The 26870-nt window shown below is 43.6% G+C and overlaps 1 protein-coding gene across 1 annotated transcript in view; it reads right to left on the minus strand.

The window, feature by feature from the left end:
- SYNE1 (spectrin repeat containing nuclear envelope protein 1) overlaps positions 1 to 26870 on the minus strand; it is a 387878-nt gene that overhangs the window by 135555 nt on the left and 225453 nt on the right. The window contains exons 79-93 of the mRNA XM_081094059.1: positions 26488 to 26825; positions 25879 to 26023; positions 24984 to 25202; positions 23670 to 23929; positions 21895 to 22060; positions 21414 to 21569; positions 19680 to 19832; positions 18861 to 19043; positions 17452 to 17589; positions 12195 to 12380; positions 11630 to 11752; positions 11010 to 11192; positions 9559 to 9702; positions 5819 to 6004; positions 4552 to 4692 (exon numbers count right to left, since the gene is read on the minus strand). Coding sequence (XP_080950185.1) covers positions 4552 to 4692; positions 5819 to 6004; positions 9559 to 9702; positions 11010 to 11192; positions 11630 to 11752; positions 12195 to 12380; positions 17452 to 17589; positions 18861 to 19043; positions 19680 to 19832; positions 21414 to 21569; positions 21895 to 22060; positions 23670 to 23929; positions 24984 to 25202; positions 25879 to 26023; positions 26488 to 26825 — 2721 coding nt within the window. The remainder of the gene's footprint in view (positions 1 to 4551; positions 4693 to 5818; positions 6005 to 9558; positions 9703 to 11009; positions 11193 to 11629; positions 11753 to 12194; positions 12381 to 17451; positions 17590 to 18860; positions 19044 to 19679; positions 19833 to 21413; positions 21570 to 21894; positions 22061 to 23669; positions 23930 to 24983; positions 25203 to 25878; positions 26024 to 26487; positions 26826 to 26870) is intronic.

Below are 26870 nucleotides of genomic sequence, written 5' to 3' on the forward strand. Positions count from 1 at the left end.
CAGCCCTGTAGCTTGGTTTATACAGTGTTTCAAATTGTTTAAATTACTCTTCACAGAGACAGGGAGATTTGGTAAGAATCCAGATTCATGGCTTCTCCTGCAAATCGGAAGGCAGAGAAGGAAGCCTGGATGCTGTGTCCACGGGGCCGCAGCAACTCTAACAGAGGAGAGGCTGCCTCCTGTATGTGGAGCGGTGCTGTCCAGGTGGCCACCGTCCCCCTGCTGTCTCTCCCATTTGCAGCTCGAGTCTGGGCCTGGCTCTGACAGCAGCTCTGTCCCTAACTCCCTCCCTGGCTCTGAATTGGTGCATCTCCATTCTACTGTCCACATCCACCCAGGTTGATCCATCTAAAACTCACTTCCGTACATAGCTTCTAGTCGATTTTCATCAACAGTTAGCTATTAGCTCCTGGATCAAGTTCAAATTCATTTGTTTGGCATCCAAGGTCCTTCAGGGTGTGTTTCCTGCATCCCTCTAAGCTTCCTTTCTCTTTCTCCTTCTCCACCAAATCTGTTCCTCCAGTTCCACCGATACTGTTTGCAGTTGCCTTGATGGGCCATTTTCCTTCCTGATAGCACACCTTCCTACCTGGGGTTCCTTCTGCCTGGAAAACTTCACAACTGCCTAACTTGCACTCTTGTCTTAAAGTTAAAGGTGCCATCCTTGACCAATCCTGGACTCCAGCCTGGTTTTAGGTGCTCCCTGTCAGAGCACGCATCCCGATCTACTGTAATTCCCTGCTGCTCTCAGGCTGGGAGCTCCCTGAAGGGGAAATACCTGTAGTGTCTGATCCGGAGCATGTCCTGCTGTTTGGCAGTAACAGGCAGACATACATGTACACCATGAATCATCCGTGTCAAAGTGCTTCTTTAAGCCTATTATTTTATTTACATGTTTATACTATTACTGTCCTCAAGGGAAAAGTTGCTTCAAGTGTTGTAAACATTTTTAATTAAAGGCTCTATTATAAATTGTTAAAAGGCTCTTAAAAGAGCTAGAATAAAATAAATCTGTTACCAAAATATCTTTTTTTCTGGCGCTTTTGTGTTTGATTATGATTGTGTATGTGTGGCTCAGGCCTGTTAGACAGGAATGACAACTGTTATGTGTGTGTTTTTTAAGGATTTGAACATATACCACCTTTTGTAGATGAATAACTTGGACCTCTTTGAGGATGACATGGATTCAATAAAATAAATCCATCAGTGCTTTAAGTAGGTACCAAATAAAGGCAATCTTTGTCATTTTGAGGAATCACCCTGAGAAATATGTGTCTGTGACTTATGTGCCTAAGTTCCAAGAGTTGTTATCCAGTAGATTCCTAAGGAAATAAATTCAGAAAACTATAGCTACCATTTCATCACCATTTTCCAGTCAAAAGGGTACTTTTAACGATTAACATCACATTTAAACTTTTTTCACAATTGTGTGAAAGCGGCAGCACTGCTTCCCATTGCAGATGCGGGGACGGAGGGACTTGCCACGGACTTTCAGCTTAGAGGAGGGAGAGCTGGGACCTGCGCTGACCTTTAACCTGGAGCCCAGCGCCCCAGCCCTTACACTATCACCCTTTCAAAGCTGTGCTCTCCTCAGCTCTCCCAGGAGCTGCAGTCTTGCTTGGCTCGCTTCCACTGGAACCACGGAGCCTGCAGCCCATCCTGGGGCTGCTTCCTTCATCCATCCTCCTGGACTCCAGCCTGGTTTTAGGTGCTCCCTAAATGTGGCGGGTGAAACCGGAACCACATTTCAGCTAACAGCTATTGTCAGGGACAGAACACCCTGAAAGTGGGCGACCCACTCGTTATATAACAGGGATCTACTTACAGGAGCAGCAAGCACAAAACCTTTTTAAACCGCTGTGCCTGTATAAAGCAGCTGTGCACATTCTGTACGGTGTTTTGAGTCTGAAAACTGGAACGTATGTGGATTCTAAATGTCCTTCCCAGTTTCAAGACAAACTTTTGTGAGTCCAATGCTTCATTGGACAAGTTGTATTTGTTTCTTTTCTTTCTTTTTTTAAAAAGACATATTTTTCTTGATTTCAGAGAGGAAGGGAGAGGGAGAGAGAGATGAAAAATCAATGATGAGAGAGAATCATTGATCAGTTGCCTCCTGACCGCCCCCTACTGGGGATTGAGCATGCAACCCGGGCATATGCCCTTGACCGGAATTGAACCCAGGACCTTTCGTCCACAGGCAGATGCTTTACCCACTGAGCCAAACTGGCCAGGGCTGTATTTATTCCTTCTCCCCTGGCTTACATTACTGTCGAAGGATGGCATGTGGCCATAGATGATGGGGTCAATTTGTTAGGGCAACACCAAGCATAACACTTTTGCTTTTTAATAGCTTCCGCCTAGTAGAGCTGCCTAACATAAACTGAATGAAATTTAAAAAGAATTTGTGGTATCACATATAAGTATGTTAGGTGAATAATGTGATTTAATTGATAGTTGCCTTTGATGGAGAGAGGTGGCAAGTGGGATTAAGATAAAGCATAATCTCACTCAATTTGGGGATTTGCTTGAGCTTGACAGTTAAAATAATTATGACAAATAATTATCATTTACAGGGCACTTTCATGTCCTTTGAAAGACACTTTACAAGAAACGGCATCGAGACTTATATTTTCAGAAAAGGGATATTCTTCCCACAGAGTTAGTCTCAAGGCCAGTATTTATTGTTCAATTTTAAGAATATTAGGCATATATTTTTTTCTAAACAATCAACAGCTGACTGCAGCCATGTTTCTCTGATCCTAATAATATGTGACCACAGGAAAGAACATTTCAAAGAATGAGTAATGCATATTTTAAAATCAGAATTTGGAGAACAGTTCCCCAAATCCTCCAGAGCACCCTGAACTTCCCCATTTGTGCTGTTTTTCAGTTTCCTCTCATCACTTTTGTTATTATTGGTCCCACGGCCATCTTTCTCTGTAGATTACAAGGGCCTGGAGGGCAGGGAGCCCAGCTGTGTTCCCCTTTGCTGCACCTCTGGGACCTGGCACAAGACCTCACTCGGAACAGGCATCAGGATGTAGCTGATGATTGGATGAACCGCTAACTGCCCTCGAGCTATAGAGATTGTAACCAAGAGAACTGTTTATCTAAAGGCTTCATCAATTTTATTCTCCTTTCTGGGGGGAGAAGGGGTTGTCTTTATCACAGAAACCCTATTTTGAATGTTTCTGCTTTAAAATTTTAAAAAGTATGATCAATTTGTAATATAGTTAATAGAGTGTTTGCTCACTTTAATATTTTTTTCAATATATTTGTATTGATTTCAGAGAGGATGGGATAGGGAGAGATAGAAACATCAACGATGACAGGGAATCATTGATTGGATGCTTCCTGCACGCCCCACACTGGGGATCGGGCCCACAACCCGGGCAGGTGCCCTTGACTGGAATTGAACCAGGGACCCTTCAGTCCACTGAGCCACACCGGCTCGGGCACTCTGTTTAATATTTCTTCCTTGATAATAAAGCTAAACCTCTTAGAACATTTACATAATTTTCTTTCTTTTCCTTTTTTTTATTTACGTAATTTTATGTAACACAATTTTTTAAATAATGTTTAGTTGTTTTGGCTAAATGAGAAAAAGGTAGTATTACTCAACATGCCTTAAAATTTGTTGATTACTGTATGAGTGTCTTTTTTATTTCTACCTAATATTTCCATGAAAAATTTTGACATACTTTTATAGAATCTATTTTAATATAATGTGTGATAAAAGGCATCTCAAAACAGGGCATTGTTCCTATTTTATAAAAAAAATAAAATTTAAGATTATTGAATGATAAGTGTAAAAGCTCAAATCTACTTGGGCATTCTAATATATAAACTGGCAGCCAGCCCTTTAAATTGGATGACCATTAGTAAATGAAACAAAAGCATGATTGACGAACCAAAGTTTTCGTTGGAGCTGGGCCTGGCTGATTTGGCTCAGTGGTTGAGCATCGACCCATGAACCAGGAGGTCACGGTTTGATTCCCAGTCAGGGCACATGCCTGGGTTGTGGGCTCATCCCCAATAGGAGGCAGGCAGGAGACAGCTGATCAATGATTCTCTCTTATCATTGATGTTTCTATGTCTCTCTCCCTCTCCCTTCCTCTCTGAAATCAATAAAAAAATATATTTTTAAAAATCTGAGCTGGTAGTTGTCAAAACTAATGTCAATACATGTTCACAGAGCAATAGAACCACGTTATTTTACACGGCGACATTTACATTTCCTTTTCTGTTAGGATGCAGGGCTCCATTACCGAGAGCTGTCGGACACCGGAGCCACATGCCTTAAAACAGAGCCTTCTCCAGCTATCATTTCTGTGACCCAGTTTTTGCTCATCTCATTGCCAGGAGCCCTGGAGAGGAGATGACCTGTAAAGCCAGGAGTGGTCTCACATGACAATCACAGCTTGTGCAACTGTCACACCTCACGGTGTGTTCCTCAAAGGCCAGGATTCACACCCTCAGCCCGACAGGAATGAGGTCCTGCAGCCATCCAGAGAGCACAGGTAGGGGGGTCCCCGAGTGGGCGGTAGGTACCTGGTTCACAGAAGCTTCGGTGTTTGCCACAGGAGATGGGGAACGACAGGCAGGCGGAGAGGAGATCTCACTGCTGGTTCCTTCCTCCCCAGACTCCTCGGTGACAGGTGACAGCAGAGTGTGACAGCGACCTGCAGTCATCTGTCACACAAAAGGTAGCCCAGAGGACATAAAAATCAATTAGCTGTGCAACAAAAGACCTGGTCAGGCAGAGGTCAAACAAAGATCATTATACTAGTATAACTAAGCTTAGAATGACTGAGACCCGCATCTCATGCACACTTGTGTTAGTATTTAAAAGTGTGGTGCAGGTGAACATGAAGCTAGGAACCATTTGTAAAGAAACAGGGCTAGCAGGTGCATATCAGAGTAAAAGTTTTGTGGTTGATGAAATAGTTCTCTAATTTATTTTCCTTTGCTTGATTGCTTGTACCTTTATAATTTTTTAAAAAAACATGAATTGTACACATGATGGAAGGGTCTATCAAATGAAGCTTGGACTTTTGTGCACATCTCAAATTTCAAATATTCTGAGAAGCCAATTGCACCCTGAGGGACATGTCACCTAAGTATCGGTGATGCACTGGACGTGGCACAGCACTGAAACTCACTGAGTTACCAAAATAATTCATGCATTTTACATGCAAAGTGATGGGGAAATAAATGCCGGCAGAAATTAGTGGTACTTTTTTATTTTAATCCAAAGCGTAAGCTTTGGACTTTCTATTTTCTTATTTTTCTAAGAATAGCCCTTCTTCTATATTTTACTAAACATTTCTACAACTAAACACACATAGCCAGCCAGCCAATGTTTTAACTTGGAAAGCACACAATATATGCAGCATGATTCTCCCATCCCCCAGAAAACTAGAAACCTGTGCAAAGGTGTTTTGTTTTGTTTTAAATACTTAGAGCCTCTCAGTGTGCTTGCTCAGTTATAAACAAATGCAGGGCCGACCTTTGGCATGTTAAGTAATTCAGTAGTCTCAAGCAAATAGCTTTATGTCAACTGTCATTGTTTACGGTGTCAAATATTGGCTCTGGCCCAAATGTAGCAGAGACTTCAGGAGCCTGTTCCTCACTTCTCCTCGGCAAGACCTACTTCTGATCCCTAAAATAAGCCAGAGTAAACGGGGAGCCAGGAGCCAGGAGCCAGGAGCCAGGAGCCAGGAGCCAGGAGCCAGGAGCCAGGAGCCAGGGAGCAGTCGGAGAGCAGAGTGAGAGAGAGTGCAGGGCGCCGGCAAGCCTGGCCTTGACCCTTACTCACCATGACCACAGAGGGCTGGGCGGCGGTGGCTGGGAGGAGCTCCGGGTCCAAGTCCGCCGCCAGCCCCTCCACGCCCGTCACCGTCAGCAGCATGGTGGCGTTCTTAGCTTTCATTGTCAGCATCTTGCACTTGGAGTTCAAGGAGGCGATCTGCTCCTGGTAGCCTTTGATCTTCTGAGCCAGCTCCTGGGGAAACATGTTCCCACCCCCTGAGTGTCAGAGCAGCATCAGGAGGAAACAGCTCGCCGCGTTCATCTTCCTCCCGGGCTGGCCAATGAGATGGCAGCGCTGTGCCGGCGGCAGCCGCGGTGGGAGGCAGGATGTGGCCGGCGAGGGGCAGCGAGCCCGCCTGCAGCGCTGGGCGCCGGAGCCGGACCGCAGCGCGGGGCGCAGAGGGGCCGGAGCCGCTGGGCAGGACACCCAGGCTCCGGCCAGGGGTCCTAACCCCGAGGGACGCTGCGTGCGCAGCCAGGAACTTATGTAACCTGAAGAGCCTGCCGCTCTCTTCCAGCGCCTGAAGAACCTGTCACTGCCAGATGGTGCATGCCATGGAAATCAGGTCATGTGATGACTAAAATTACAAAAAAATGCAAAGCTCAGCTCTATACTGAATATTTCCAATAGAGCAGTCAGTTGTGCAGACCTGGGCAGCAAGCAGACGGCTTGCCATTCCTGTGTCCCTGGGCGTTGTTTTTGTAGATAAGCTTACTATTACATGTGAAAGCCTGATTTTTTTAATGCAGATGACTCCCCAAATAAAATTTTTTGCATCCATCACAATATCCCTCATGTTCTCTACCAGGCCTCAAATGTTTCAGACTGGAGCTTTGAACTTATTCAGCTCAAACTTAATAGCTTTTAAATGTTTCTTGTTGAAAAAATTGCCTTGAGAGATAGAGGATTTTAAACCTTTTACCAGGAGCTTATTGAAAATATATTCTGGACAGCACACAGCTCTTAAAAATTCTAAAATATTGCCCTAACCGGTTTGGCTCAGTGGATAGAGCGTCGGCCTGTGGACTTGAAGGGTCCCAGGTTCGATTCCGGTCAAGAGCATGTACCTTGGCTGAGGGCACAATCCCAGTGGGGGCTGTGCAGGAGGCAGCCGATCGATGTTTCTCTCTCATCGATGTTTCTAACTCTCTATCCCTCTCCCTTCCTCTCTGTAAAAAAAATCAATAAAATATATTTAAAAAAGAATTCTAAAATATTGACATTCTAAAATAATAAGTTAGAACTATAATTCTAAAATATTAACATTATATTCTTACTTAAAAGATGACTACTTCTTTTAAAAAGTGAAAGTGTATATTCTAAAATTTATTCCTAAAACTACAACACCATTACTTTTTCCTATTCCTCTTATTTGGCTCCTTTGTCTAAAAAGTTTGTACAAAACAGTTTATGGCAAAGATATTAAATGTCAGTGTCTTTAAAATGAGTGAGTATATACAGATCTGTATACTTAAACTCATTTTAAAAACACTGACATTCAAACTAGAGCTTTGAACTTGAAGTTCAGAAACAAACAAAATGACAATAACAAAATTACATATATGTGTGTGTAAGTCTGTGTATATGGACATGTATAGGTATATATGCATATGTAATCACATGTACACACACATGTGTACCATTTTGTTATTGTTGTCATTTTGGCCTGTTCTTCTGACATCTAGAATAGTACAGGGACTTTTCAAGCAAGGATTTAAAAAGTAGGAATCATCACTTCTTTACCTACTAGGGCTGCTAGATACTTAATTAAACCTAAATAGTTTTAAAAATATAGTAGTGATTAAGTAGCTATTTACTATATATCTGGTCTCATGCCTAACACATGGGCATTCTATTAATAATTAGTTAACAGGCACATATACTAGTAAAAGACAACTACCAGCTCACTGTACTCCTTGAATTCAGTTCCCATAGGACAAATCCTTGTGCATTCTTACAATGGCTTGCCCCATCAGGTAGGTGAGAGGAATCTCTGTGAAGCACAATGAGTCTTAGTCCTTCCGTCCTTTGTACCCACATGGATGATCACTCCCATTCAAGACTGCAGACCCAGGGGTGCCCACACTGACAGTCAACACCCATGGCCTAAGCAGTTCTCAGCTCAATTGTGTGTAAAACTCATCTGGGTTGTTTGTTAAAAATGCCATTCAAGAGATCAACCAAAGAACTTGTATGCATAATGTTAGCCATGGACACAGACAATAGTGTGGGGAAGGCCTGGGGTGGGGGGTGGGGCAGGCTAGATAGGGTCAATGGGGGGGGGGGGGGAGGAGAAGAAGAGGACATATGTAATACTTTCAACAATAAAGATTTTTTTTAAAAAAAAATGCAATTCTTGTCTCCAAAGAATATTGATTTCCTATGCTAATGAGAATCTGCACTATATAGTTACCCTATGTGACTGAGAGCAGAATTAGCCATCTAGAACTTTCTTCCCTAAGATAAGCCTGCCTATCTCCCATTAACTTTGTGGGTTGGTGGTCAAGTCTGCTCTATTAAAATGGAGCACTGACTGGGTTGACCTGTTCCCTATTCTCAGAAAGCATATGTATTTTTAATTTTTACTGGTTGTTTCTGAAAATGATTATAGAGGATGAGCATATCGGTGGGGATTTCCGGAGCAGTGGCTGCTCCGAGGAGAGCTGCCCTCTGTGGCTGCCCCCTGCACTCAGGGGCAGGCCTAGGCCAGATGGACAGCAACAGGCCTGCGTGTGCTCTCCTACGATTTGAAAGTGGCAGGATAATGTTCTCATTAAATGCAACATTTGAAAAGTCACAGAAAAAAATGGGAAATGAATCAGTTATCAGTTATTCTATGCGCTCAAGTTATCCCTAAGGAAATCAGGCTCTCATCAAGATTTGGTTCTATTAACAGCAGACTGAAAGTACAGGAAGAAGCATTCAAATCAGGTTTACTCCTCTCAGCACTTTCCTTCCTGTGTTTGTTTTATACATACAATGAGCCCTGCCCAGGGCTAGGTCATCATTGATTTGAAGATTTATTCTAAATCCCATGACAAAGCTAACACTTGTCTACAGTGATGTTTAGAACTGGCGGGGGGGACGGGAGGAGAATGTGACAAAATGAGCAGATCTCTGATCAGGAGCCAGAACAGTTGGCAACTGTCTGTGCTGGGAACCAGCTTCATGACCTTGGGCAGGTCATTTGTGTCTGGGCCCATCATTCTTTTCTTTTGGGCAGTGAGGTAGCCCAGATAGATCCTGCTGCAGTGGAAACTAACTTGGAGCCCAAAATACTAGATTAGAATCTGTTTTCTTTGAGGAACTAGATCTGGAGACTTGGGAAATCACCTAAAAAAAAATCAGTTTTTCACCCGGCGGGCAGGGCTCAGTAGATTGAGCGTCCTCCCGTGCACCAAGCGGTCAAAGGTTTGATTCGCTGTCAGGGCACATGCCTGGGTTGCAAACTTGATACCCAGTAGGGAACCTGGAGGAGGCAACCGATCAATTCTTCTCCCTTGTTCCCTCTCTAAAAATCAATGAAAACATATTAAAAACAAAAAAAGTGTGTGTGGGGGGGGGTGGGGGGGGGGTGGAGATTCATGCCAGTAGGCCTCAAAATGCAAACACAGCCCAAGAGACTGCCCAAGAACCGAACACGTATGTGCAGGACAGGGAGGACCTTTCTCTCTCATTCACTGGAAACCAGTCACAGATTCTAATCCAGCCATTGTCCCGCCCCGCTTCCTGCGTTCCTGTCTCACCTCGTGCCGAGAAATCTGGGCCTGCAGCTCCTGGATGTTGCTGGTGGCCACGGGCGTATCCTCGATCTCTCTGTGGGCTCCTTCTATCAGCTCCTGGAGGCGCTGCATCTCTTGTTCATATTGTTCATATTGCATCACAGCCTCCTTTGGGGAAAAAAAGGCCACAGCCTTATCTTTCCATATCAATAGGTGGGGAAGCAACGCTGTGCTGCTGTCAGCCAACTACAGCCTGAACTCCTATCACCTGCGTGTCTGGGGAATAACGAAGTGATGGGTAAAATTCCTAGGTGATCCAAAGCCTCAACTTTGCTCCGATGTTCCAGAACCTTCTCTCTAAAACATGCTGCCAAGATTACTCAGGAACTCAAAGCAATTAAGTGGCGAGATGCTCTATCTTCCCCTATTCATTGATCTGAAGATGGTCAGACATGGTAGGAAAAGTGTAAAAACACAGTTATTATCCATCTAAGAATACTGAATATATATGTAAGGCACTTGGCAACTGCTGAGTAGAGGATAAAAAATTACTTCAGCGTGACTTTTATTCCCAGGAATTTACTGCCTAACAAATGACAATATATGGAATAAGGACAGCTGACCAAAGAGGCCATTAGCAATGTAATGAGAGGACAGGTACATAATTTTTGGGTAAAAATGGTACAACATGAGCCCTAGCAGGTTTGGCTCAGTGGATAGAGCATTGGCCTGCAGACTCAAGGGTCCCAGGTTCGATCTCGACCAAAGGCAAGTACCTCTGTTGCAGGCTCCTACCCGGCCTGGACCCTGGTCAGGGCACATACAAGAGGCAACCAATCGATGTGTTTCTCTCACATGGATATTTCTCTCTGTCTTTCCCTCTCTCTTCCACTCTCCCTAAAAATCAATGGAAAAATATCCTCGGGTGAGGATTTAAAAAAAAAGAAAGAAAGACATGGTGCAACATAAGTTGACATAAGTTGAAATGAGATATGAAGTAAATAGTATCATATTTTCCTAATAAATGATTTTTCTCTTATTAAAGAGACTAAGAATTATACTTGGGTGCACTTCTCAGGCATAAAAATGCATTTAGTGCATCAGTACGCTGAAATGTGAAAAAAAATTCTGTAATATGCGCTAGCAGTAAAGTCATATTTCAAGGTTCTAGATGATTCTCAGATGAATATCGAGGCAAAAAATATGGCTAAATAGAATATTAGCCTTTATAAGCTGTTGTTCTAAAAATATCGCTAAAAGACAGTGTTCACCAACAGATATCTTTTTATAGAGTGTTCCCCAGGCTTTCATGGGTGATCCAAATAATAGCATTTCATTCCCTAATTTTACATAACCACAACCATCTGTCACAGTTCACCCTCTGGGTGTGTGTTGAGGGCTGAGCCCACACAAGCTCAGGAAAGGAGCCATGACCCTGGCTGCTGCTGGGCTGGCGTGGGGACCCCCGCACGTGCCTGCATGACGTTGCACTGCTGGATGGCCACGTGCTGCAGCCGGCTGGCCTCCTCCTGCAGCTGCAGGGCCGCGTGGCAGAGCGGCAAGCTGGTGACCACGTCCTCGGGGATGCGGAGCGCGCTCTGGCAGGTCTGCACAGCGTGGACCTTCGGCTTCAGCGACTCCACCTCACACAGCAGGTGCTGAAAGTGCGAGAGCATAGTTATACCCAAGACTTTCTCTCATAAGCAAGAGACAAGTTACAGCGTGTTTACAAGTTATAAACATTTTCCAAGAAATATTACAAAAACAATGCATAGAGCCTGGCCAGTTGTGGCTCAGTGATTGAGCATCAACCTATGAACCTGGAGGTCATGGTTCGATTCCGGTCAGGGCACATGCCGGGGCTGTGGGCTCGGTCCCCAGTGTGGGGCAGGCAAGAGGCAGCCCATCAATGATTCTCTCTCATCATTGATGTTTCTATCTCTCCCTCTCCCTTCCTCTCTGAAATCAATAAAAATATATTTAAAAACACTTAGCCTATAGAGCTAAGACTATAACTGAGTTTAAAAATCATTTTTCCTCACTCTCTTTTTAAAATATAGGCTCTTGCTCAGCGCCCCGGGTTGATTTTGCTCACCTGTCGATGAGAGAGTTGCTCCTTGAGGCTAAGGCGTCCCACTTCCGGGGAAGCCAGCGTTGTCTGGGCTTGCTCCAGACCCACTTGTAGGTGTTTCAGCTCTGCTTCAAATTGTTTCATATCCTGCAGAGGAAAAGCAACACGCATGTCATTACTTAAGCACTTGAAGTTCAAGTTCAAGATGAAGAATAGCATCACAGTCAAAGAAGGCTCAGCGGAGGTGAGCACTATACTTCCACTATAAAGCACCACTGTTTGTTTGTTTTGTTTTGTTTTTTAATCCTCACCCAAGGATATTTTTCCATTGATTTTTAGAGAGAGTGGAAGAGAGGGAAAGACAGAGAGAAACATCAATGTGAGAGAAACACAGAGATTGGTTGCCTCCTGCACAAGCCCCAACTAGCACCCAGGCCGGGGAGGAGCTTGCAACCAAGGTACATGCCCTTGACTGGAATAGAACCCGAGACCCTTCAGGCTGCAGGCCGACACCCTATCCACTGAGCTAAACCAGCGAGGGCATGTTTTCTTAATGGACTTCTCAATTTAAATGATGACTATTTTTTACCTTGGCAGCATCTTGGAGATTCTGCAAACGAAGCTTGATCATCTGCCGCAGCTCCTCCGCCTCCCGTCCCAGGTCGGCCACTTGCTGAGACATCTTTTCGGTATAGTACACGCTAGCGAGGTGCTGCAACTTCTCAGTCATCGCTTCCAGATCGCTGTGAATTTCCTCAGACTCTTCCAGCATGGTCTAGAGTGAAGTATCAATACTCATGATATTGATAGGTAGGTGGAGAGGTATTGGTAATCAACCTGGTGTGGTGTAAACACCATCCGACTGGGAAGGGAGTAAGGAGACGTAATTCACCCTTCCCACGTGCGTGGCATAGGGTGTAATCTTCACACCCCTGTGCCCACTCCCTACCTACTATTAACCCCATTTCACAGAATAAGAAATCGAAGTTCAGAAATGGTAAACAATTTGCCGAGGCCACGTGTTATTAAGTGTTGGACCATGAGGCTCGGGCTCTGCCTACCACCCCGAGGTGCTCCCTGGTGAAGGTAGGAGCAGAGCATGCCAGCAAGAGCAGCGCTCTGCACATAGGGTGGCTTCCTCAGGCCCTGGGCCTCCTGTCTTTCATCACACGTATTTCAACGAAGGAGATGCATTTCAGCTCTCGTACTCTATACCTACGAAATGAAAATAAAACAAGAGCTCTGCAAACAAACAACAAAATTTTGCTCACTCGCCTTAAGTGAGACAAGGGGATAGAGGCAACCTAGGACCCCTAGAGGAATGAAACACGCCCTGGTCATTCAGGACCGTACCATCTACTGGGAGCACGACGAACATGAATGGCTTGACAGCCATGTGCTGTGCACGGCCTGAGTGGCGTGAAAGAGAAGACGGGTGAGGAAGGCAGAGGTGAGATGCACTGCAGGCAGTTGGAGAAGGCTTCCTGCAAGAGCCTCAGTGGAGCCGAGTCTGAAGGAAGTCTGCATGCTGACCGACGGGGAGCAGCACTGGCAAAAGCACAGAGGGGAGGAGGCCACTGGGCGAGTGATGCATAAAGACAGGTGGGGGGGGGGGCATTAGTCTTAGGCAATAGACTCTGATTTTAAAAACCAGAGTACAGCCCAGCCCGTGTGGCTCAGTGGTTGAGCATCGACCTGTGAACCAGGAGGTCACAGTTTGATCCCCAGTGGGGACCAGGCAGGAAGCAGGGATCAGTGATTCTCTCTCACCATTGATGCTCCTATCTCTCCCTCCCCCTATCCCTTCCTCTCTAAAATCAATAAAAAAAAATATTTTTAAAAAATAGAGTACACTTTTTCTCATAATAAACATTATATATGGGGTGGACAAAAGTAGGTTTACAGTTATAATATAAATAAATAATACCGTAATTAGTAAATCATAAAAGAATAAACTCTGTTTCACATACTCACAACTGCAAACCTACTTTGCCCACCCTGTATATGTCTATATATATATATACATATATAAAAGCCTAAGCGACAGTTTGACCATTGGACTAGTAGCTAAGATGTGCACTGACCACCAGGGGGCAGATGCTCAATGCATAGGCATGGAAACATGGAACAGACTGATGAATCTCAGAAGGAAGTGGGGAAGGGGAAGGCAGGAAGAGATTAACCAAAGATCTTATATGCATGGATTCGGCCTGCCCTGCAGGGATTGGGCCGAAACCGGCAGTCTGACATCCCCCAAGGGATTCCGGATTGCGAGTGGGTGCAGGCCAGGCCGAAGGACCCCACCGGCGCATGAATCCATGCACTGGGCCTCTAGTGTATAAATAAAATTTTCCATAATCCCATACCTGAGAGATAACTTTAAGTAAGTAAGCTATAACTGCTGTTACGTGTGGGTACATTTCTAGGTAATAGAGATTTTAACCCACGTACAATTTCCCATCTTTCTTTTTCACCTGACATTGGAAACATGCATTTTCTCTCTGTGCACTGTTTTTGGATAAACTCAGGTGGCTTCAGTGACCAAGGCAGGCACAAGAGAACTCGCTGGAACAGTGTGTGCAGGCCGAATTCTCTCCTGAGTCTCATGGGAGGTAACCACCAACACCCGATATCTGTCCATCTGTACTCAACCCACCCAACTGCCCACGTCAAACAAGCCTGGGAATTGTCCTTGGCTCCTCCCTCCCATTCAGCCACTCCCACAGTCTCCACATTCGGAATTCTAGCTCAGTAACATCCCTTGCTTGTGTCTTCTCTCAGCCTCCAAAGAGAGGCCTTGTTGCTTCCTCCTGGAATACTACAGCCACCTTCTAATCAATCACCTCCTATGTCATCTTGCCTTCATTAACCTGCTCATTTCCACAGGGCAGTTTAGTCATCTTCCTTAAAAATACAAGTCTGTATTTGTCACTTGCCTGCAGAACATCTGCCAAAGGCTTCAGAGTGAGTTTAGGATCAAGTACAAGTGCTTACCCAGCTTCCATGATCTGCCTTCTCGTTCGCTATCTACTCTAACCTCCAAGGCCTCTTTCTACCAGCCCCTTCCTCCACACCTTCCCCCCAGAGTGCTCCTTCCAGTGCACCACGCAGAGCTCCCCTCACTCTTATACTACACAGGTGGGCTGCCTGTCTTTCAGGACTCAGCCCAGAATCACCTATTCCTGAGGATAATTCTTTAACCTTCTCAAACCTGGCAGCCTAGGTGGAACACCCCACTTTGGGCTCCTTCAGCAACTTGATCCCTTAATGCCTGCATCACCATCACCTGGAGTGTTATTGTCTAGATCTGTCTATCTCCTTCCTCCCTTTAATTATCAACTCCCTGGGGGAGGGGGGGGGGGGCAGGGACAGGAAATACTGTTTGTACTCCAAGTGCCTCCTGAAATTCCTACCTTTGAAAAATACTTCATAAATGTTTGTTGAATAAACAAATGAGCAAAGGAGTTATTTGAAAGAAAAAGCCTTTATGGTCGTTTTAAAGATTGCATTCAATTCTATTATATCCAAAAATTTACTCAGATAAATGAACTGACATTTGTGTTTCCTTTAAAATTCCACAAATTTCATTCTCGCGACTAATCCTGCATAAAATATTTTCTACATTGTGGACTATGGAGTAGGAACACTTTGATGATCATGATCCATTCTGCCAATTGTTTTTCAAAGAGATTTTATCAGGTTACCAGGAGTATGTGAGAGCTCTCGTTTCTTTAAATATAAACTTTAATGAACAGTGTTAACTTGATTGTTAAAATGTGTTCTCTCTCTTAAATTTGTATTTGTAGATTTCTAATGAGGCTGAATATTTTTTTCATTGTTTACAACCAGTTGTATCATAAGTCTTATCTGTTAATATGTAAGCATATCTCCAAGTAGAAGATTGGGGTTGTTAAGAAAGATTTATCGAGAGAGTGTGTGTGACTGATTATAGAAGAAAGATTGTGGGTACAGGAAACCAATTAGAAGCCTGTTAAAGAAGTCCAGGGAGAAAATGAGGCTTTAATCTTAGAGTCCTGTCAACTGGAATAGATAGGAGAATAGATTTAAAAGACATAAGCATACAGAAATCAGAATAAAAGAAAGAGAAAACCTAAAATACTTGAGGATATCCATGTAACTTAAAAGGCATTCCGTATTTTACTGCAAGATAACAGCTGTTAGATATCTATATCTAATTCAAACCGAGTTATAAAAGAATGAAATAATTTCCTGGATGACATGCCCCAGAGAAAGCTGCAGAGGAAATGAAGCAATGCGGCCACCTTGTGATGCGGACTCATTTCTGGTTCCCAGTTGACCACCACTTCCTGTGGAAGGCCAGGAGACAGGCCAGGCGGAGGGCTGAGAAGGCGGAGGCAGGAGAGCTCAACACCCACGTGTCAGATCATGTGCTTAATGTCTGCACATGAGCTCTACCTACCATTTGATCCTTGTACTAATTCTGCAGGATAAATCACTCGCATCTCCATCATATTGATGGGAAGACTGAGTTCAGAGAGGGAAAGTAGTTTCGTCCAAATCACACCGCCCTAAATGGCAGAGCTGGGTTTTCCCAGGAATCTGACTTGAGCCCACATAATCTTTCCGTCGGTCACTACATCTCTTCACGGGGAAGAATTCCCCACCGTATCCCAGCATACAACTGTTTCAAAGCAGCAGCAAAAAATGAAGCAATTATGTTTGTCTTGAAAAAGGGAAGTCTAGGGGAGGGTACCCAAATATTTATACAGTCTTATGAAATCTCACAGGTAGCTACTGTCAAATGACTGGGCAAGTCATAGGGCTACCTTAGCTTTCTTTCTTTTTTTTTCTTTCTTTTTTTAAAATCTAGCACCTACAGTAATTTGGCATTACAGACCTCTAAGTTTTCTCAGTTTTTTCACTTAAATTAAGTTGCTCCTTTAGTTATGCCGGGGTCCTGCCCCAGCAGGTCCAGGGGTTCCCAAAGGCGTAGACGGAGCCGGCGAAGAAGGAATGACACGGAGACAGCATTCAGTTGATCAGCAGCCTAGCCAGGATCTCCAGCCAAGTTCTGTTCAGGATCTCCAGCGAAGTTCTGTTCAGGATCTCCAGCAAAGTTCTGGTTAGGATCTCCAGCGAGGTTCTGTGTCCATGTTCTCTCGCTAGGTTCTCCAGCCAGGTTCGGTCGCCAGGTTCTGTAGCCGGGTTCTTCAGTTAGGTTCTGTCTAGGTTCTCCAACCAAGTTCTGTAGCCAGGTTCTGTCCAGGATCTTTTGCCATGTTCTCTCGCTAGGTTCTCCAGCCAGGTTCTGTCCAGGTTCTCCAGCCAGGTTCAGTCACCAGGTTCTAGTCAGGTTCTCTTGCCAATTTCTGCAGTCAGGTTCAGTCCAGGATCTTTTGCCATGTTCTCTCCAGCGAAGTTCTTCTGTCTCTAGAGAACGTTCTGTGTAGGTTCTGTGCCAATTTCTGTCTCTTTCTCTGTCTCCTGCTGTCTTGTTACATCTGTATTTATACCAGTTGATTCAATCCTATCAATCTCTATTACAAAGGTTAGGGCGTTTCTTATCTCCATTCCAGGGAGTAAAGATTATGTAGCTTAAGCATGATTGTTTGTAGTTAAAGTGATTAATTACCCGCCTGGCATTTAGTTTAGGGGTTTTATTCCCTCCCTAACTTCAGGGGAAAATCCCTACCTGGGGAAACAATCTTTCTCAGAGAGGAGACCTTGGTTAAAACACATAGTGCCAAGAAGGTGAGCAAACATTTTAAGAACAGTATGCCATATATGCCAGGTCCCTTGAAACAGCAAGGATGGACCGGCTCCCGGCATAGTTACTCTTTGAAAACTATTTTTCCCCAAGTTACCTGATGTGAAATGTATTGTTCCCGAAGTTGTTTTGCAGAATTCCACACAATCTTTGCATGTACCAATACTTTAGCTTTGTCAATCCACTTCAAAATGAATTCAAGCAGTTCATTGTATTCTTCTAAATGTGATGTTGCCTAAAAAAATCATTAACATTCAGATAACAAATGAAACCTCTATTTCTTGAACTTTAAATCAGTTTTCTGTCTCTTTTTGGATACAATAGTCCTATAGTTGATCACTATAATATCTGAGATATTTAAAGTGTCAACGTAAGAAACATCCAAACCCATAGATAATTTTTATTAGTTTTTTTGAGGTAACCGATGACCTATAGCAGGGAGCAAGATCTCACAGAATAACAACTTTGCAGCTTCTTTTAAAAATTAAGGTGGGTATGTAAGGAAGACTGGAGAAGATTAGAAGGCGGTGATTGGATTACACAGGGTAGTTAACAAGATTATAGGCTCTCTCGGTTAGGATTTATTTTAAAGGTGTGCTATTCTAGAAGCACAAGAACAGTGGACAGGGAGGGCTGGCTTAAAATCTTTCACTAAAGAAGTTATAGGCCTGGGGCGGGACTCCCCACCATGACCTGCCCAGTTAGTAACTTACAATGGCACCCAGTGAGGTTACTTTGCATAGGAATCCTCCCCCCTTTTTCAGTTTACAAAAGATATCATGAAAAAGCATGTCCTTGTTGAAAATATTGCAGGGACTTCCCAGTGACTTTAGGGTCAAGTCCAAGTACTTCCTATGCTTGAATAATCTGTCTTTAAAGAAAGTTCTCTCTTCTTATCTCTTATTCATCTATCTAGCTCCCTTTTCTGCTTCCCCTCTTCTGTATTCCACCCTCACTGAGGATGGGGATTATGGCATTCCAGGTTTCAATATTGTCATTCATTGGTTGCCAAATCCTAATTGAACTCATCCCTGGTTACAGAAAACATACACAATGGATTAGCAACAGTTGAGTCTATACTCAACAATTATGATGGATGTGTGTGACCTGAACATGTTAAGTAAATGATAGCTATTAAATATTATCTGTATATCTATATACATATCTTACTTTAAGATACTTGAATTCACACAAACTGAATTGTGACATGTTAATGGGTGAATATACATCTTACAAAAATACTTTCCCAGTTTACAAAATATTCACCCCAAAAGTGTACTTACATGACCACCTTTGTCAATAAATTTATGATATGGCTTGATATCAAATAAAGGCAGGTTCTGTGTGTCTAATTCTTAGGAACACAAGTGCTGTATGAAATAAGCTACTCTTAATAAATTATTCTCACCATTGTCAATATCATCTTTTTATTTATTTTCAAAAGAGGAAAACAGAACAGAGAATTTCTGCCCTTGAGAAGCTGGATTCCTGGCCTGGAACACATACCTGGCTGAGCTTGAAGAACCGAGTCTCGGCCTGCCTGCTGGTCTGCTGGTGGAGTTCCATCAGTTTCCCGACCTTCTTGGTCAGCGGCTTACCCAGCTGGCCATTCTGCTCCGAGAACTTTTGTACTGCTCCATCCAGTTCCATTAACTTTAAGTTACAGGCATCCAATTCCTCCCCTAGCACCTAGGTGATCATCAAAATGAAAGAACATCAGACTACAGGAAATAAATGTCTCCAGATTTTTCAAGTTCAGAAGGATGATATTAAATGATCTTAGTATAAGACAAATACAAATGATTTGTATGACCATGATCAGGTCATTTCCATTTCTTGGGTTGGAAGTCAGAGCAGGATGTTTGGCAACCCTGGTGTTTATTTCCTATGAGGCTGAGAGCTCACATTTTCCTTCTGCTCCACCCAACAGGATTAGTCACTTAGCTCATCAGCAGAGTGAGAACTCAGATTTAGCTCCTAAGAACATCCTTCACTTTGGAATTGACATACCCGTATTCCAACTCATCACTGAGTTCTCTGACACTTCTCCTGCTTACCCACACATGCATGTAAATTCATGAATAAAGTTCAATTGTGATGATAAATTATATCATGTAAATAGATCTATGCTATCATATTTATAGAGTTTCTTGATTGCCTCTCTTTACTGTCTGGTTTTAAGGAAGCTTTCTGATCAAAAAGCTCTTTTTTTTCTTTTTTCTTTTTTTTTCTTCAAAAAAAAGATATTCCCCAAATGTACTAACTCCCCAAAAATAATGAATGCATTCAGCAGCACTCCTTATGTTCCCATTTCTCTTTCCTTACCTTTTGGTCAGCTTTAGCTTGAACTAAGTTATCTGTCTTTGCTCTCAGCTTAGTTAGAATACTTGTGAGATCTTTGGTTATCTTCTGAATTTGCCGGCTGAACTCCTGGCTTGTGGCCTTGCTCTGTTCAATTTGTTTTACTCTGTCCTGGATCTAAACAATCAATGAGAACAGCAAGACCAAGCATGGTTAAACTTGGGTAACATACGAAAAACCTCATTGTTGATGAAAGATTTCAGGTGGTTCCTGCTGCTTTGGCATCTATGAGCTTTGTCAACGCAGCCCCTGTAGTTACAAACTCACATGTTTTCCATGCAGCCTCCCCTCCCCCCCCACCCCATCTGCAAGCATTCGCTGCAGGTCTATCTGCTGCTCTTTCAGTAAAGGAACAAAACAAGCAACTCATGTACAGTGATTCACTCATCAAATATTTAGCGTCTGCATAGATGGCCATGCAGATAGCGGAGCCCGAATCTCTGTTCACTAACACTGTGACCTGCAGCACACAGACTCCTCCTCTAAGAATTTTTCTTCATAATATGCAGAACTCTCCTTTATAACTGGAACGCACACACATTTCCAAGCATCTTTCCATGAGCAGCTGCTAATGACCCGGTAACTGTCTAACTTTGCAGTCGCGTCCCGAGAGGATGACAAGAGAACATTAAGCACCTCCAGGGGAAGGGGAAAAAGGACAGTTAACATTTACATGTTTCTAATGGCTGTGGTTTGCTTTGATAACAAATATTCATACTTTGGCTTATAATAAAATGCCAAAGGAAAGAAGGTAAAGAAATTTTCTCTTTGTATAAATGAAAGGCTGCAATACACCTAGAAGGGTGACTGGTAGCCTCTGGGCACTCAATGAATATTTGTTAAACACATGGTATATATCTTATTTTTGTTGTTGTTCCGTTAAGTCTTTTGTTTTTTGGAAAAAGGTAAGGGAAAGTAGATAAGCTATTTCTAATTATATGACACTAGAGGCACAGTGCACAAAATTCGTGAACATGGGGGAGGTTGTCCCTCAGCCCAGCCTGCACCCTCTTGCAATCTGGGACCACTGGCTCCTAACCCCTCACCTGCCTGCCCGCCTGATCAACCTAACTGCTCTCCCCTGCCCAGCTGAGCCCCCCTAACTGCTCTCCCCTGCCGGCTGATCGCCCCTAACCATCTCTGCCTTGGTCCTGCCACCATGGCTTTGTCCAGAAGGATGTCCAGAAGGTCATTCAGAAGACGCCCAGTATAATTAGCATATTGACCTTTTATTAGTATAGATTATTGTTCATGTCTGTGATCATCTGGTGTGTACGTGTTTTATCTAATTTAACAGTATTGTTTTTTTGTTTTGTTAATCCTCAACTGAGGATATTTTTTCCATTGCTTTACAGAGAGAGTAGAAGGGAGGGAGAGGGAAGGGAGAGAGGGAAACAATGATGTGAAAGAGACACATCAACTGACTGCCTACTGCATGTGCCCCAAACAGGGTACAGGGAGCAAACTTGCAACCCACATACATGCCCTTGATGGGAAATCGAACCAGCGACTCTTCAGTATGCAGGCAGACACTCTAACCATTGAGCACACTGTCCAGGGCCATAGTATTGTTTTATGCTGATCAGATTTTAAACTCTATATCCATAAAGAAGTCCTTGTGAAAATCAAGAACTCTTGTACAAGAACGCTGAGCCTATGAAAGAAGGGAAAGGCACTCTTTCTTGGGCATGGGTTTACCTGGTCATGGACAGTTCCTAGGTTCAATGCCACCTCTGCTAGCTGCAGGGAGAACTCAGAAGGTAGTATAGCATAAAGACCCAAGTACTTGGTCTTCTGCTCCTCGGCTACTGTCTCAATGTTCTGTCGGTGCTTTGTGGCTTCTGTTAGGAGAATCTGAAGAAAAGATCAAAACAAGAAATGTCTGGGAGCCTAAAGAAATTTCCATGGGTACAGAGACAAGACAATGTATTGTCCATCAGTACATATTTAAATGTGGAATTAGAGAGACATCTTAAGAAAAACCAAGCTTTTCTTTAGCCTCTGAAAAAGAAACATGTCCACTTTATACAGAAAAAACAAAAACCCCATCTAATAATACTAAAAGACTCATATAACACATTTCTGAAAAATTTTAATTCAATATTCTAAACAAATGTGTCATATTAAAATCAGGGCAATTTTTTAATGATAGGTATAAGGAATGAGGAGAGTTTTGTACCTGAAGTTCTTCAAGTTGAGCATCTATTTCTATTGTTGGATTCTCCAAATATTCCTTTGTTTCCCGAACCCAGGATTTCACAGAATTGATCTGAGTCTCCACCCCTTCTCGGTCCTTCAGCTCTCGCTTCACCACCTTCCCCTGACTCCTCACTTTCTCCTGCATGCTTCAGAAACATTTCAGGGAGAAAGCAGAAGTGAATTGGAAATGAAAGGATCCCCTAGCTCACAGCATTATATTATCCAAAACGGACATTTTTTTAAAAGGTGAAATCTCATATCTTTTTGCAACTAAATTCACGTCCCCAAAACTGTCAGATAATTTTCAGTAAGACTTACATTTGGTCCAAGTATACTGGAAGAATATATATCAGGTGAAGTCAATGATTTTTCCCTGGAAAATTGAGAACTGACACACTCCACTGCTACTACATTGCAATTAATGTTCTATGTAAAATAACCGGGACGTTATTTAGTTTCTCTCCAGAAATCGACTCACATGAATTGGGGTCATCAGCCTTTAAAAGTAATGTGTAACTGGAGTATCTGTGGCCATTAGAAACCAGTCTTTGAAGTTAAGCTTTGGAAATGTTACAGTTAATAATGTTCAACACTCAAATTGTAAGTCTTTCTTTGAATTGACATAAATTTGGTTAAAAAGTTTAAATAGTGGAGCCCAGTTCTCCTGAATTCATCTATAACTGAAGAGGTGGATGTAGGACATGTATGAATAACAGCAGCTAATACAGCAGTTAAATTATCTATTGACATTTCTTCTCTGGCCCCATAAGTGAATCAGGCTGGTTATATATCATTAAGTTTTGTTTTCTTTTGTTTTTTTATAAAATTTATTTATCATCTAAAGTTTTACAAATGTCTCCTTTTCCCCTGCTCGCCCCCACCCCCCAAGCCATTCCCACTCCGGGCAAGCCCCCACCACCCCAGTGTCTGTGTCCATTGGTTACCCTAATATGCATGCATACAAGTCCTTTGGTTGTTCTCTAACCACCCCCCCCTCCCCCCCCGCACACTCTCCTGCCATTTGTCTCTGGATCTATTCTTGTTCATCAAATTATGTCGATCATTATATCCCACATATGTATACCATTAAGTTTAACTTCCTCTAGCCACAAAGTGCGAAAAGGCTTATTTGCCTGAACTTTGGCATCATCCTTGTTCTCATCTCTCAGTCATCCAGTTTAGCCAGTGAGTTACCAAGCTTTTCAGAACCAGGTTCTAAGTAGCTCTCAATTGTTCCGCTTCCAAGCTTTGCTTCTCAGGAAGAGCTGCATCACCCAACAGTTCCCTGAAAGTGACATGCTCACTTCCAAGGTTTCCTACAGGCTCTTCCCCTCTTTGCACAATTCTCCTCTCCCGTGGCTGCCTCCTCGAGCTGCTCGGTCTTCAGCTGAGGAGACCTGCCGTGCCTGCCCTCCTAGGCTCCTTGTCTCTGCTTTGGGTTCCTTTCTCACCCTTCTCATGCTTTACCCAAGCGGCCCCGGAGTTGCCCATCTCTGCCGCTTGACTGTGAACAGCACGAAGGCACCGACTGAATCTGTTCGGTTCATCCCTGTGTTTCTAAATACTACTCCATATGTGTTTGTCGGATAAACAATGGAAGAGCTAAGAAAAATGGGGAGCAGGGATGAAGGGAACAGACCCCCCCTCCCCCAATTGTAAGGTGGCATGATGGAGCACCCCCAGACTCTAAAACCACACTCAACCCTTTGGGTCATGGCCGGGTTCAGAAACAGAGAATGAAGGGCGTATCCTTACTTCAGGCACCGATCTTGCATGGCTGTGATTTCCTGCATGGCGGGCGGCTCCTCCCCGGGGGGTGGAGCAGCCCCATCGGGGAGCATGCTCAGCGCCTGCTGCCGCAGCATGCCTAGGGCCGCCTGCTGCTGGTCCAGCTCCAGGGTGAACGTGTCGTGGTGCTCCAGGAGAGCTAGGAGTTCCACTTTTGAGGCTTTCTCTGCCGAACTTTCCGGTAATTTACCTTCCAGCTGACTGATCGTGTCAGTGGCTTTCTTAATCTGATGAAAAATGTATGTAACATGAAGCTAAGAAATAAACTGAAAACATGGGGCAACTCCTATAAACATACATTTGACACTAGTGCAGTGGTTCTCAACCTGTGGGTCACGACCCCTTTGGGGGTCGAACGACCCTTTCACAGGGGTCGCCTAAGACCATCGGAAAACACATATATAATTACATATTGTTTTAGTGATTAATCACTCTGCTTTAACTATGTTCAATTTGTAACAATGAAAATACATCCTGCGTATCAGATATTTACATTACGATTCATAACAATTCATTACAATTCATAAAATTACAGTTATGAAGTAGCAGCGAAAATAATTTTACGGTTGGGGGTCACCACAACATGAGGAACTGTATTAAAGGGTCGCGGCGTTAGGAAGGTTGAGAACCACTGCACTAGTGCATCAAAGCTCATTAAAGATGAGAGTGTAAACTCTAAATCCCAGGAAACTAAAGCCTGGACAATCTTCTTGACATGAAAGGAAAAACCATCTTTATAATTCTGGGTTTAAAGCTTTAATCTCGAAATAATATCAGGGCTATCAGAGATTGCATAACATAGAAAAAGTGTGTGTGTGTTTTAAGTAAAGGACAAATGAAAAACTCCAATATTTCTAAAGGAAGATGTGTCTTCAAACATTGAATCCTACTTAAAAGATGAAAAAAATTAATATAGGACTTGGGACATTGGTTAAATTCCTGCTCATTTCCATGGCAAAGAAAGACATATTTTATAATTTTTCAGGGCGAGCGTTTCACTAAGAAACTGGCAAATGGAGGAAAGTGGGTTTGTCCTCCTTTCAAAATTTCATTCCTTGGTTTTCTTATTAAAGTGATTGGACCCTGACTTGGGGCTACATTGCGGATTGCCTATTGTACGGTGTTGCATAATTTGGTTTTCGTGCCATTGAAATAGAGATGTGGGGAAAAACGCTTCGTGCTTTCATAAAGCCAATTGAAAACAAAAGCAAAACACTGCTTTTCAAAATACACGACCACCAGGGAGGAAACGATCCTGAGCCCATCAACGAAGGAGATCACCTTCTTGCCGAGGTTCTTCCACGCATCCACCGCGTCCTCCAGGATCTTCTCCTGGTCCTGGGCCACCGCCCGGAGCCGCGCCCAGCGCTGCCAGACCGTGGTCATGGACCTGCCGATGGTCGCTTTGCTGGCGTCGTTTCCAGCTTTCTCCAGCTGCGAAGCCTCGCCCTCCAGGGCCACGATTTTCTCGTGGAAGGAGTGAACCCCTGACACTAAAGCCTAAGGTGGGGAGGAAAAGACGGTGAGGGAGAGATTTTTTTTCAAAAGTTCTATGGATTTGAGGAAAGCCCACAATTACCTGCAAAAGGAAATGTCTCAACATATATTCTTTTTTCCTCTGCTAACTCTTACTTTTACATCGGATTCTTCATTGAGTCAGGCTTGGATTTTTATTTTTTTATTTTTTTTGAAAGAGGCAAGGTGAATATTTATTTGTTAAAAAAACAAAGTTTATTTGCTACTTGAGATGGAATTCTCCCATCTTTAAAAGGCAGCAAAAATATAAGGCAACTGAGTTTAGTATTTAAGGATGGTATAATCTATGTTATATTGCTATGATATGTGAGGGTGACTTCACTACTATTTGTTAAATTGTATTTGAATTAATCTAAGTTATCACCAGAGAGGATTCACTGGAATTCATTGCATCACTCTTTATCAGAAGCAATTGCTCTGAATGTCTTTTTCAAACCAGCTGTGCATTTCCAACTGAATCCTAAAAAAAGTGACAGACAGCATGCAATTAAGTAAAAACTGCTACGAAACATGCTTAATGTACCCTTTCTGTGTTTAAGGAGCCCGGTGAAGATGGATTGACCTGATTCTGGAACTGCAGTGTCACCGGGACTCTTTACAAAGACAATGAAAGGACGTTAAAAACAACCACACAACTCACCTTGTGCTCGGACAGTTTTTCTTCCGCTTCACGACTGGAAGAAGTCTTCAGTAAGGAAAATTCAGACAACTTCTTTTCGGCAGCATTCATCAATTCGATAACCTCTTCCCTTGCTTTCTGGTAATCCTGCCACTGAGCCGCACACCTTGAAAAGGTGCCACAAAAACCAGTAAGCAACATCAAATCCCAGTCACAGAGCTCTGACATCAAGATGCCTGATGGCACTCGAGAGAGAAGAATGAACTTAGGTGTGGATGTTCATTAGTATCTTCCTGTTTTCCGTGTGAAAATTCATTTCAAAACACCTCATATTTCTGCCCAGCTGGCGTGGCTCAGTGGTTGAGCATCGACCTAGGAACCAGGAGGTCATGGTTCGATTCCCAGCCAGGGCACATGCCGGGGTTATGGGCTCCATCCCCAGTGGGGTGGGGGGGGGGGTGCAAGAGGCAGCCGATCTATGATTTTCTCTCATCACTGATGTTTCTATCTCTCTCCCTCTCCCTTCCTCTCTGAAATCAATACAAATATATTTAAAAACAAAACAAAACAAAATAAAAAACAACACCCTCACTTTTCACTAGAATACAGGGATTAAAACCACTCCAATACCTCCGCAAGAGATCGAGCTGGGCGTGGGAGTCCTGGATCACCCTCCGGCTCTTGTCCTCCAGGGCCGTCATTTTCTGCGCGAGCTCCTCTTTGGCAGTTGGCTTGATGAGTGGGTCCAGGGTGGCGACCAGGCCGTGGAGCTCCTCCAGGTTGCTCTGGAACTGATCCTCTGCGCTGAAAAACTCCGTGTGGCTTCTGAGACTGTCCTCCGCACTCTCCACGTCCAGGCCGCTGCCTGCCAGCTGCAGCATCTCCTGGGCATCCTCAAGCCAGTCGCTCGCGGCTTGAAACACTTGATAGTACCTTTGACACTGACTATATATTTGAGTCAACGTAGCCTGAAACATAGTCATTACAGACACAATCAACCCTCAATTGCCGTG

This window comes from Myotis nattereri (assembly GCF_964212035.1).
Source record: "Myotis nattereri genome assembly, chromosome: 6".
Lineage (NCBI taxonomy): Eukaryota > Metazoa > Chordata > Mammalia > Chiroptera > Vespertilionidae > Myotis > Myotis nattereri.